We start from the raw sequence: 12,996 nt of genomic DNA, 5'->3' as shown, positions 1-12,996 counted from the left end.
TTGTTTGGGCTATTTATAGATGGGCTATGTACAGGTGCAGTGATCTGTGAGCTGCTCTGACAGCTGGTGCTTAAAGCTAGTGAGGGAGATAAGTGTTTCCAGTTTCAGAGATTTTTGTAGTTCATTCCAGTCATTGGCAGCAGAGAACTGGAAGGAGAGGCGGCCAAAGGAGGAATTGGCTTTGGGGGTGACCAGTGAGATATACCTGAACGCGTGCTACGGGTGGGTGCAGCTATGGTGACCAGCGATTTTCTGGCCAAACAGATTGAAAAGGAGTCTTAGAAAACAGCTACCACAAAAAGTCTTAAAAGTTAAAGATATGTTGGGTTTTGGTAAAGGAATTTCAATGCACAAGGAAATGTTTTTTTTAAAGATATGTTCTAATTTCTCTACAGCATGAGGGAGGATAAGGAAAGTTTACAGAAGTAACAAGTAAAGGTAGACCTACAAATGTGTTAGTGTTTTTCTGATATCCATTTTTGTTTATGAATTAAGTGATTAAAACTTGTAATTATGTTACCAACTTGGTAACAGAATAACTGAAAAAAAGATCTGTAACGGAATTACTGTAATTACAATGGGAAATCACAGTAGTCACAAACCACGGTTTGGTCACCTGCTGCTGTCCTTCCTTCCACCTGCATACTGTTATGTTCAGCTCATAACTGTTTTCTTGCTCTTTCTGTCGTGGTCAAAGCGAGTGTGAAAACAGTATGGACAACTCTCCCTCTCTCTCCAGTTAATGTTACCTCTCCCGGGTCTTACTGACTCCTACTCATGAGCCCCCTCTCTTTCCATTTACTGTAACCCGTAGCCGCACCCACCGACACCGGACGTCCATGGACTTTGAAAAGTATTTGAAATTTGGTCTGTCTGCCCTGGCCTTGATTTCAACATCCACAGACATCGTTTTTTTGGGCTGGTCCAAACCGGCCTTGATTTGGCCCAAATATAGACGTCCATGATTGGTTCAGATTTGGTCCATTCACCAATCATAGACGTCTATGTTTCACATGTTTGGACACCACAGTACAGTAAAGAAAAGTAGAGTTCAGTACAGTAGAGCACACTAGTGTACAGTATAATATAATGTACTGTGATGTGCTGAACTCTAATATGCTGTACTGTGATGTCCAAACTTGTGAAAGATAGACATCTAGGATTGGTTCAGATTTGGTCCGATCCGGACCAACCAAATTTGGTCTAGTTTGGTGGCGGACCTCAAACTAATAGTCAGTGTGTAGAATAATACCCATAAATGCAATATTGCATATTTCTACCTTTGTGTACCTATACAGGATACATCACCATGAAGAAAATGACATTCATATCCGTAATTATGTATTTATGTGTAGTAAAGATCAGGGACCCAAGAGATAATTATGTTACTGTAATTCTGTTACCGGGTGTAAATCCACTTCACTTACTGTAGTTTAATAACCTAAATAAATGTTTTCAAACTCAAGGAGTCATGTCTTAGCTTTGCCTCTTTTAGAATCCGATAATTAAATACTTACACTTTCGTCTCTAACATATAGAGCTTAGCATTCCGGAACAGACCCATTACAAGTCACAATGTTGAACAAACGTCATTTCAATTTACTGTCCTCCGAATTTGTCCCCATGTCGGAGGTAATCTGAGACAAAATAACCACTGGGAAGTGTTATCAAACTAACCGTCAGTACGCTGGTCTGTATATCGATTTGTATTTCTGGTTTTCAATACCGACGCAATTCACACGTGATAAACACTATATCGATGAGCCTAACCGAACATCGTCCCACACAATCAGCTGGCAAATTTCACAGACACTTCCAGCTGATTGTGAGGAAACGTGCTTCGGCCAACTACGTTTGGTTATTGTTTACTTATTGTGCATCACGTCAGGAGATACAGAACCCATTGGCGCCACAAAATGTTGGGTAAACAACACTTTCCTGGGGATACCCCATCTCCACCTCCTACCACCAAAAATACCAACAGCACAGAAAACCGGTAAAGTAAGTAAATATAATTTTACTCAACATGCTGGCTTATAGAGACTCTTTAGGCAGACTTCTTTTAAACTGAATATCCATGGGGTAACCTTGGTAACAGTCTGTTTAGGCAGTTCATTGCTGACACCCCATTCTTTCTGCAGACATCTTTGAATCTTAATACGGAGGGAGATTTTACTGTAATTCTGTTACCAAACTTAGCATCTGTACAGTTCTTCCAGTAAATGTGTTTTTGTTTGATTTTCTGTGTAAATTGTTCAAAGTAGTCCTAGTGCATAGAGTTATGGTTTGTTAAAACGTTGAACGTTTCAGCCTAAATCTGTTAAAGTGGAATGGCCCCACATCGAAAACAAAGATATGTAGCCTAACAGTCACCATCTGTTTACTCGAGAATAAATAAAAAAAACATGAATTCTAGTGGGTTGTGTACTGTAACTCCCTGGGGCCAAACCACTGTAAAATGTGGACTCGCAATGACAAACAGCATGAGATGAGAATGTGCATGATTTCCAAAGTGCAGAGAGAGACAATGCAAGTAGAACTAAAGTTGTCATGTGAAATTGAATTGCACAGATTGAGCATGTGATTCATGTTCACTACCTGTGCCAGTCCTCCTTTTTGACTATTTTACTTTACAGCTGGAGATCAAATTTCAATATTTAAACAATGTTGCAAATATCAGGGAGACCACACGTTTTATACTAATCTTCACTATTGAAAACCAGTTTCTAGTCTAAAAGTAATGGAAGATATTGAAATGTCTATTTACTAGCTGGTGGTAACATGTGGAATAGACACCAGCTGGGATGCTGTTTTAACCAATCAGCATCCAGGATTAGACCCACCTGTTTATAATTAGGCAACAACGCATGAGGGGGTGCGTTATATGGCCAATATACCATGACGCTGCGCAGAGTGCCTGGATACAGCCCTTAGCCGTGGTATATTGGCCACATACCCCGAGGTGCCTTATTGTTATTATAAACGAGTTACCAACATAATTAGAGCAGTAAAAATACATGGTTTGTCATACCCGTGGTATACGGTCTGATATACCACGGCTGTCAGTCAATCAGCATTCTGGGCTAGAACCACCCAGTTTATAATATAGACTGCATAACTACTAGAAATCAACTGTAGTGGGCTAGATGTAACCGTGGAACATACAAGGGATCCTACGCCTGTTGCAGAAAGAAATGTTAAGGAAATCCCGTATGCCAATAAGTCAGCGCACATTTATTAAACTGATACCTCTTAATTCCTGGCTAGGGGCGGAATGCTCACTTACATTTCCCAGGAGAGGGGGTGGTCTCGTTGCCATGATCAGTGTGAACGGTGGTGCCTTCTACATTGATACTCAGTCTCCGGGTGATTTGTCCCCGAGCGAGAGGTTAGTAGTATTTTACTTACAACAACCAATACAATAGCTACCTCATCTGCAGTTCGTGGTGTCTGGTGAAGACAAAGTTTCCTTTAACCAACAAAATCTACTCCACTATGAGGACCTGTATATGCAACTTCTCACAGCTGATTTGAGGTGGTCATATGACATGAAAACGCTTCTGGTTTTATTCGTCGCGGATTGGATAGAAATGCACAGCAAGTCCACTAATGATGACGTATAAACATGCGCGTGCTCTGCAGAAGCGATGTTGAGGTGGGGAATGCGTTTTAATGTTTATGGTTTTACTGAATAAAGTAATGATCTTTCCATGCAATAATATTAACAAAAAGTAAGCATTCAATGTTGTTTGCCAATCATTTGTCAAATCTATTAGTTTGTCATTTTTCTAAGGTTAATATTTAGGTCATATTTTAAGGAGACCTCTACGACTTGTCTTTGCAGGATTGTTCCTAGTATCTTCTCACTACTACAAATTCAAAACTACGTGAAATCTCGCTATCGATACCGGACCCTGTGTTCAGTGGTCCTGCAGCCGGACCGAGCATCAACTTGCTCTGAGAGTGTTTCGAAGCCGATGCTTGAGCAGCATCAACACAGCGGGATGGATCCCAGCCTATACACAGCTCCTCCTGAGGTCCGAGGTATGACCTGTTTGGATAAAGAAGTCTTCTCCCAGACAGTTATTGTCCCAGCCCTGCGTGTGCCAAAAGAAGTCCTCAATAAATTGGTTAAGAGCCTGAAAAAAGTAGCACTCCAGCGCCCAGGCATACGAAGAGTGGTGGAGGTTGAAGGCAGCGATGACGACAGGCTCTTGTTGCTGGACCCTGCCAGTGTCTCCTCACCCGGCTCATTCAGCGATGCAGAGGCCGAGGCGTTGCAGTCATTTGGAATACCTCAAGAGCTCCAGCGGTACGAGCTGCGGCTGACCTATGACAACCTGAAGAGTGAGGAGGTTCTGCGCGCTGTGCTGCCAGAAGGACAGGACGTCACCTCGGGGTTTAGTCGAGTGGGTCACATTGCGCACATGAACCTGCGGGAGCACCAGCTACCCTACAGAAACCTCATAGGTGAGTGTGCCACAAACATAATGTACTGTTCTGCATCACAATAAATGTAGTACAATCTGTCAGAAGACAGGCATGGGTAACAGTAATGCTATTGACAGGTAATGTGTTTTATGCTCTTGAATCCCTGACCACACTCCCAGGATTGTATTTCCTGAGTGGTCAATTAGCTACAGATGAAATACATTAAGTGTGTGTGAGGAAAACGATAGTGCTGATTCATTGTGTTTTACTGACATGATGCAGTCTTGCTGTCTTCTGTTGCAAATCCATTTCCAGGCCAAGTCATAATGGATAAGAACCCTGGGGTGACCTGTGTGGTCAATAAGACCAACACCATCGACTCCGCCTACCGCAACTTCAAGATGGAGGTGATGGCTGGAGAGGAAAATATGGTGGCCAAAGTAAGTCCTTTGAGATTATGCTTTTGATTAAACATATTTTGTCATGAAATCAGAGGCGTGGGCATTGCATTCCTCCCTTACCCTCCCTCTCATTGTTGCAGGTGCGTGAGAACGGCGTGACATACGAGTTTGATTTCTCCCGTGTGTATTGGAACCCTCGTCTTAGCACCGAGCATGAGCGTGTGGTGGCCCTTCTGAAACGCGGTGACACTGTGCTGGATGTGTTTGCTGGCGTGGGTCCTTTTGCCATCCCCGCTGCCCGCCGTGGCTGCACTGTGCTGGCCAACGACCTCAACCCTGAGTCTCACCGCTGGCTGCAGCACAACTGCAAACTGAACAAGGTGGAGCGTAAGGTCACCACCTTTAACCTGGATGGCAGGGCCTTCATCCACGGGCCACTGAAGCAGCAGCTGCCTGTCATGATGAAGGGGACAGCCTGTGTGCATGTGGTCATGAACCTTCCTGCCTTGGCCCTGGAGTTCCTGGATGCCTTCAGAGGCCTGCTGGACCAGGGACTTTCCTGTGATGTGAATCTGCCGCAGGTGCACTGCTATGGGTTCTCTAAGGAAGATGACCCCCAGAAAGACGTGGTGGAAAGGGCCTCAGCCAGCCTGGGGTTCTCCCTAGAGGGGCTGTGCTCTGTGCATCTAGTGAGGAACGTGGCCCCCAACAAAGAGATGATGTGTGTGAGCTTCACCATCCCCAAAGAGGTTCTCTTCAGCAGAGAGAGCACACAGACAGGTGATCTTTCATTCACACAGCACCAGGGTTGGGGTTAATTCCACAAATTCAATTCAAACTCCAGGTCAGTCTTTGAATTCAATGCCTCTCGATTTCAATCTTCGATATTATCCAACAAATTCCAATTCAATTCCCTCAGGCTTATGTCACTGTTCTGACAGCCTAGCTGTATTGGAAATAGTAGTTGAAATTATTTGAAACAAATCCTGCAGTCAATTTCTGATACTAAGTGCATTAATTCCATTAACTGGAAAATGTAAAAATAAGAAATTCCAAAGATTATATCAAACAGTCCAAATTCCAGTGCAATAACTTGAAGATAGAATTCAAGATTTGAAATGTCACATTTAATTGGAATTGGCCCCAACCCTAAACAGGACAACACACATGCACTCTCTGAAAGACTGTAAATACTAATACCATTTGTCTTCTCCTCAGAAGCCATAGAAGAACCAGCCCCAAAGAGACAAAGGTGTGAGGCGACAACAAATTGAATATATTTGACCAAGGAGCCCATTCTGAGATGTTGAATTTTATTTTTGATCTTTGAACTCTGTTCATGTTATTTTATAATTAAGTGTCAATAAGGCTGACATGATCTAAATCATGGTTATGCCTTGACCTAACAAGAACATACAAACGGGTATGTGTTGACTGTATTTCAAATACTGGTCCATTATCCAGGTCCCACAAATAGGCATTGTTTCAATACTATTCTTATCCAACAACTGGCTTCATTATGTGTTTGTGTTTTTTAAATAAAAAAGAGATCATACAAAAATGGCAACATGTACATCCTGATCTGACTTCAGACCAAAGTCCACAGCTCCCTCCACAATGTAGAACAGGGTCATTTGAGTCCTCTGATAATTGACAGCTTCATATTTCTGAGTTTGTGTCAGTTCCAGAGGGGGTCAGCCCAGTAACGGCATCCTGGATGGCTTGACACACCAGTCCTGAGTTGAATCCTCCAGCCATGTCCTGGGGCTGGGCAATGCGCACGTGGTTCAGATACCTGCAAACAGAAAGAGAGACGAAACATGTCAGTTTGCAACTAAGTTTACAGTATCCTAATGTAAGGACCTATAGTCTACTATCCCCTCTCCTTCAACATCCCTATATTAGCATCACTGCTACTGTATATGTGATGTAAAGATCAATCGACAGCCTTCATAGGTGGTGAGGCCTTTAAAAATCACCCAGGCTACACTGGACACAATGACGTTGATGTGAAGCGTTTCTTGAGCATGGGTTGATTTTTATCCAGACACTTAGCCCACACCCAAGGTTTTTCTAGCCCTCCAGAATCCCCTCAGCCCCATTTTTTTTTTAAACCAGGCATGTTGACTGAGAACACATTCTAAATTTACAGCAACGACCTATGGAATAGTTACAGGGAGAGGAAGAGGGACACAGTCCAACCCCCCAAACCTTTCTCAACGCTAACGATCTGGATCACGTTCTGCGCATGTTATTTTTACGCACACATTCGTTTTTCTACCGTAACTGCTGCCCACACTGCCCTTCCTTTCACGTTTCGCTTTTTACTTACCCTCTTCTGAACCATGATGTAGCTTATATTTCTGAACCGCTGAAATAAAAATCCTGCTGGTTTTATAAAGCATATATTATGAAGGCTATAACCTTTTCTGTCAGTCTGTTGTAATGGACATTGCAGTTACACAAGCAGGGTGCATTCCTTACACTTGAGCAAAAACAAAATAAGCATTTTGTGTGTAGGCTAATCTTTATAGTTGCTGCCATATACTTTCTGAAACAAATAACACTGCCTACTGGCAGCTTAGCCAGTGTTCGCAATGATGATGAAAAATAATGAAATTGCTAATTAGACTGCGTGGCTGTCTTAGTGCATTCCACCTCTGGGCAGCCGAGCGTGTATCCGGACCGGTAAAAAGAGTGACAATGGGCGAGTTCATTTTGTATCGACAGATGCTATAGTAATATACTGCAGCTGCATGTAACTCAACAGCTAAGAACAACATGAAATCGCTAGACTGTGTCGTGATTTTGTTCAATACTGACAAAATTTGTACGAACATGTCGATAATGGATTCTGTAAATAGCTGCATGTAGCCTACTACCCTCCTGAAGAAAAAAAAACACATGAAATCACACTTATGCTTAATGAGGCATGGAACGCAATAGTTTGAACAGTTGTGTACAACATGAAGTTTGTAGACTACACCAGTGACCAGACAAAAGGCGACCAAGGAGGTGAGAGCGGCAGCGGAGCACTCAGCACAGCAGCTACGTAGGCAGCGGAGCACTCAGCCCAGCAGCTACGTAGGCAGCGGAGCACTCAGCACAGCAGCTACGTAGGCAGCGGCGCACTCAGCACAGCAGCTACGTAGGCAGCGGAGCACTCAGCCCAGCAGCTACGTAGGCAGCGGAGCACTCAGCCCAGCAGCTACGTAGGCAGCGGAGCACTCAGCCCAGCAGCTACGTAGGCAGCGGAGTGGGCACATGGCAGAAATAAATGTTTTTAGCCTGGACAAAGTGGGATACAGAAACTCTACCCGTAGCCACTCCATATAGCATTATAGGTGCATTTTATTTTTAAGTGTGTACAGATGTAGCCTTAGCCCACCAAGGACCCTATTCAGCTTTTCAGAAGATGGCAAGTCATTGTTTATTTACACTGAGCTGCAGATGGAAAAACAGCCGAGCTGTCGACTTAGACCCTAGTCCATGGTGACCAGTGCTCTTCCACTGGGGGGGGGGCAGGGATGACCTGTAGCCCCACCCTCCCTAATCCTTCCTCATCATACACACACACACTCAGGTCCTGGGCTGTCAGTCAGCTCAGTGGGCACTAGGGTAACGACTCACCTCCTTCCCCCCCTCCTCCTCTTGGCCTCCCTCAGTGGGTTCTACAGTCTCTGGCTACTAAGCTAACATAGTCCTCAAGCAACTGAGGTCCAAAGCAACAAAGACAGCACACACTCACCCCCCTCCTTTCCCACACTCACAGCCCCAGCAGAAAGTGCTAAAGCCCCCACACGAGTCAGGCTTTGTGCCCCCTGTCATTGAGAGCCAGGGAAACTTCAAAGTGAAATAGGAAGCGAGAGCACAGACAGCCCTCTGATTTGTGCCCCGGTTCAGTCTGCTTTACAGAGTAACCCAACACCTGTGGGGAGGCTCAGAGAAACTGGGAGGGAGGAGGTGTGTGTGTGTGTGTGTGTGTGTGTGTGTGTGTGTGGAATATGTGTGATGGAGTATGTGTTTATGGAGCATTTCTTTTTGGCAGTTTTCATGTGTACCAGTGTGTATTTAACATTGTTTTTCCTCATGAGTTTCCATGATATACAGTATATGGAAAATAGACTAATATCTAAAAACCAACTGCTAAGCATAATGTATACATGGTCATTAATGTGCTATGCACTTACATTAACAGAAAATGAAGTCTAGTCATCAGTGGTTAAGTTCCAGACATACGAAGAGAGGGCAGATCGGGTTTTGTACATAAAGACCACTCCTCACCCACTAGAAAAACAACACAAGTCCAAAACAGGCATCGCAGTGATTATTAATAATAACTTCATTAAGCACGAGCTCCCTGTAGCCGGTCCTTCACGGCGCACTTGAGGGAGGCCTTCTCCGATGGCTTCCTGCTCCTCTCCCCACAGCAGATGAGTGCCGTCTATTGATTATATTGTACTGGGCCTTTTTAACGGTGAAAAAGTGGTCTATTTCCAGTCTGGCTAAGTCTGCTCTTCCTGCTAATCTAATCCCCAAGCTACACATGTGGTCATTCCTTCCAAGAAAGCTGAGAGCCCTGTAACTTTATACCAGCCTGCCCCTAAGGAAGGAGAAGAAGAGAGGAGAGAGAATAATGGGGGGAGAAGGAGCGAGAGATGGAGAGAGAGAGAGAGCAGGAGGATGCAGAGTGAAATCACCTTTGGGTATCATCACCAGCCAGTCCTCTAGTCTACAGCCGTTAAACCAACAGTCTGTCTGCCCTCTGCTCCCCCCGAACACCACCCGTTAGTTCAGTACTGCTCCATTAACTCTGCTCCTGTAAGTGCATCTCGTCCCAAAGCTCTACTTTATACACACACCAGCATAGACGCTTCCAACGAATGCACACACACACACACTTCAGCAATCCATCACATCACCCTTCTCTTTAGCGGAAATAACTGACTGTACTTGACACTGAATACACAGACAGAGGAAGACTACAGACATACAATGAATAGACAGACAAATATTTCACTGACGCTTGGTAGAACATTTGCAAACATACAATGAAGTTTGGTACACACCGCGATAGACTGACTACTATATATACTGTGTGAATGAGACACTTAACAGTATACACGGTGCACTGAACCAGCTTTGACTAAGTTAGACTTACACCTCTCTCCCCCCTCCTTCCCTCCCTTACCCCTCGTTCTTTTTCTCCCAGAGGACTGGCTGCCTTTTGTTCACAGGCCTCTGAAACCCAAGCCGTTTCGGCCGGTAACATCTTTCACTCTCCGGGCCCCACTGGAGCATTAACTGCAACTCGATCTGGGCCTTTTCAAAGCCTCCTGTTATTGGGTAAATATGGGTCACTTTGGAATGGTCCATTATGTCGCTTAGGGGGGCGGGAAGACTAATGCAGACGATAGAGATGACTGAATGACATTTGTGAGCATGGGTGATTTTAGTTGGTTCTTTAGTTCATACAAAAACCCATGATGCCACGCCTATATGCCCCATGGATCCTATAGACTGCCAAGTTATTTGTTATTCAACATTTATATTTGTTATACTATATTGTCCTTCACTTTTGAATAAACTAAATCAGATGAGGCATGGCAACGGCAAACTGTCAGGAACCTACTGTTAAATCGAAAAACATGAGTGTCTTACCACAATGAACAATATTCTCACTGATGGAGTAATCCAAATATTATTCTAGAACCCCTGTTTCTCAGTATTCATGCTACCATCCACCCCTTTCTGAGAGCCAAACGACTCCAAACTGCTGGAGCTAACAGCACATTTCCTCTCTGGTTTGGAACGGTGAATACCTGGGCAATTTCTCCTGCTAACGCTAATAATAGTCTTGGATTTCCCGCCTGGGCCCCAAAAGTGTTCCCTGCTCCCTTTGCCTGGAAAATTACACGCCGGCAGCCCATGCTAAAATGTTCCGGAAGATTCCGCGTGGATTCCAGCTGAGTGTAACTTCTCTTTGTGTTCAGTTTCAAGTTTTATTGTCACACATGAACAGGACAGGTTGTGTGTGTGGAAGGCAGGAAGAGTGTTTGACTTCTTCAGTAAAATAGCTGCAGGACTGAGAGTGAAAACAGCCTAGTTTGGAGCAGCTATATTATGTGAAGGACTGGCAGGCTGTCTGTATCAGGGCTCCTGTCTAGACTCCATGTGTTGGCTGTGGGGAAACCCAGCCATGATGGAAAGAAAAGTTCAGATATAATGCTGACACGCCTGCCTATAGATCATGACCATCACTTAGTGGTGCCCTCACAAACCACATACAGACATGACAAAGCATTAAATGTGGACCAGCCTTACACATTGCTGATTGAAACTATGGGGTTTGACAGGTTGCATTCCCATATTAAAACATCTCTGTATAGCTTAAGCAGGTCTGAGTGGGTTGTGCTCTTGTACACAATAGTATATCAGTATAAATGATCTGCACTGAGTGAGAGAGTGCATAATAGAAGCTCTTTCCTATCAGAAAAGCCGTGAATCACTGAAGCATGGCGTCTAGTAGCGATGGCCAGCTGCTGTTACAGCATGTCTCTGTCTCCCTCCCTCTGCTCCTGCACTTTACTTTCACAAAGGTCTGGTCACTGACCCCAGACCAGGCTGCAGCTCAGCACCTGTCTGCTCCTAGACCACACTCTCTGATCCTGGGACTGCAGTAGTTTTTTTTGCTGCACAAAGGATCAAAGAGACGTGTTACTTCCCATGACTCATGTCAGAGACTGAGCATCCTAACTCTTGTCACTAGCGCGCTATGGAACAAAACCTGGAGAATTCTACTCTGTGTATGGTGCAATGTCGAAAACAATGTCGAAACGCAATCAATCAACTTTCACCTATCAGAGACTCTATGGCCTCCTGGTTGAAGATGGCGGAGCTACTGTAAGATATTAGGGCTGAGGTGTAAGGTGAGAGTTAAGGTCAGTGGTTGGGAGGCCCTGGCTGGATCTCTCCACAGAGGCCTGTTTCATACTTCTGAAAGGCCAGTCATGAGTCTCTTGGACAGCAAGCCTCATGTCCGGAAGTCTTCCTTTAGCGCTCCGATCCAGCAAAGTTTGGGAATCCTGGCCTGGGAATGAGGGGGTGGTGGTGCAGAGCCACACACCTGTCGGATGATTTGTCATTATAGAGGGGTCAGCACTCAGCTGTCACCCCCTAATCACCCTCCTCACCCCGCCCCGCTCCTCCAAAAACACCCCCTGCATTCCTTAGCAAGCTCCAGTTACACACACACTCACAACTCCACTACCCCTCCCCATCCCTGCTGCCCTAAGAACAGCGCTGTGCAGGACCGAGCCAGAGACTGTGTGTGTGTGTGTGTGTGTGTGTGTGTGTGTGTGTGTGTGTGTGTGTGTGTGTGTGTGTGTGTGTGTGTGTATATACATGCGTTACAGGGTACAGTGACCTGCGTATCTTTCCCAAAACCGTAATAACAATACACTTCCTCTGCAAAAACAATACAGCAGAATTTCCTAAAAGGTATGCAAGCTAAAACCCTGGAACACATCCAGCCGGGCCAGGAACAAAACCCCTGCAGTGGAGCCAAACATAGAACGCTCTCACAGGTATACTATATCTGTCAACAGCAGCCTTTCATCATCGGGGGCCAGAGGCCAGTCTCGTTTCCCTGGGATGGAGTTTCCTCCAGGACATGGTAGTGTGAGATTCTATCCTCCACAACCATTAGGATGATACGACACGGCCAAAAAAAACCTGTTGTACACAGGACACTCAGTCTGAGTGACAAGTCTACACACACTCAGTCACTACTAGGCCAGGCCATCGACTCCTTTTCCATGATCATATATCTTATCACTAGCGGGTCAACTCGACTGACAGAGAGGGTGTGTCTCTCAGAGAGCCATACGGAGTATCACTAACACTTAGGTAAGAGGGGACCACTTTTAAGGTGTTAACACAAGCATTGTAAGACACTTAACATTAACCCTTATAGAAATACTCACTCATTTTGCAGTGATTGACAACTAGCAATCACAACTTGTAAGGACAGTTTATATGAAATCACAACAAAGGGGTATGAATGACGCAGGTAGCGGTGTGTCTGATATGAAGGCATTATAAAGAACAGAGGCTTACGCTGATGCCTAAGTCCTGAGTTTCTTCACAAAGTGTCAACTGTCAC

General features: G+C 44.7%; 1 protein-coding gene, 1 long non-coding RNA gene and 1 pseudogene across 5 annotated transcripts in view; 1 reads left to right on the top strand and 2 right to left on the bottom strand.

Moving 5' to 3' along the window:
* Window positions 1-3,550, bottom strand: part of LOC106598898 (uncharacterized) — a 34,791-nt gene extending 31,241 nt beyond the window's left edge. For both annotated transcript variants that reach the window (XR_006769560.1, XR_001327312.2), the window contains exon 1: window positions 3,287-3,550. This is a non-coding gene — a long non-coding RNA (uncharacterized lncRNA). The remainder of the gene's footprint in view (window positions 1-3,286) is intronic.
* Window positions 3,306-6,399, top strand: LOC106598828 (tRNA (guanine(37)-N1)-methyltransferase). 3 transcript variants are annotated; one of them, XM_014189840.2, is made up of 5 exons: window positions 3,306-3,388; window positions 3,845-4,470; window positions 4,747-4,871; window positions 4,973-5,612; window positions 6,051-6,399. In XM_014189840.2, exons 1-5 carry the CDS (start codon window positions 3,318-3,320, stop codon window positions 6,104-6,106), a joined length of 1,518 nt encoding a protein of 505 aa, XP_014045315.2. In that variant the 5' UTR covers window positions 3,306-3,317; the 3' UTR covers window positions 6,107-6,399. The 3 variants fall into 3 exon arrangements, with proteins under 3 accessions (XP_014045315.2, XP_014045342.2, XP_014045327.2); XM_014189867.2 differs by lacking the exon at window positions 3,306-3,388 and adding an exon at window positions 3,554-3,655; XM_014189852.2 differs by lacking the exon at window positions 3,306-3,388 and adding an exon at window positions 3,606-3,731.
* The window catches only part of LOC106598880 (CDK-activating kinase assembly factor MAT1-like), a 64,512-nt pseudogene continuing 57,623 nt past the window's right edge, over window positions 6,108-12,996 (bottom strand).

This window comes from Salmo salar, chromosome ssa01, assembly GCF_905237065.1.
Source record: "Salmo salar chromosome ssa01, Ssal_v3.1, whole genome shotgun sequence".
Taxonomy (NCBI): domain Eukaryota; kingdom Metazoa; phylum Chordata; class Actinopteri; order Salmoniformes; family Salmonidae; genus Salmo; species Salmo salar.
The sequence above is the reverse complement of the archived record's forward strand: the minus strand, read 5'-3'. Positions and strand labels throughout refer to the sequence as shown.

Excerpts from the sequence above, each read along its gene's own strand:
- LOC106598828 (XM_014189840.2), top strand. The coding sequence starts at position 3,318 with ATGATCAGTGTGAACGGTGGTGCCTTCTACATTGATACTCAGTCTCCG. Across the intron at positions 3,389-3,844 it reads GATTTGTCCCCGAGCGAGAG|GATTGTTCCTAGTATCTTCT; the intron begins GTTAGTAGTATT and ends TTGTCTTTGCAG. Across the intron at positions 4,872-4,972 it reads AGGAAAATATGGTGGCCAAA|GTGCGTGAGAACGGCGTGAC; the intron begins GTAAGTCCTTTG and ends TCATTGTTGCAG.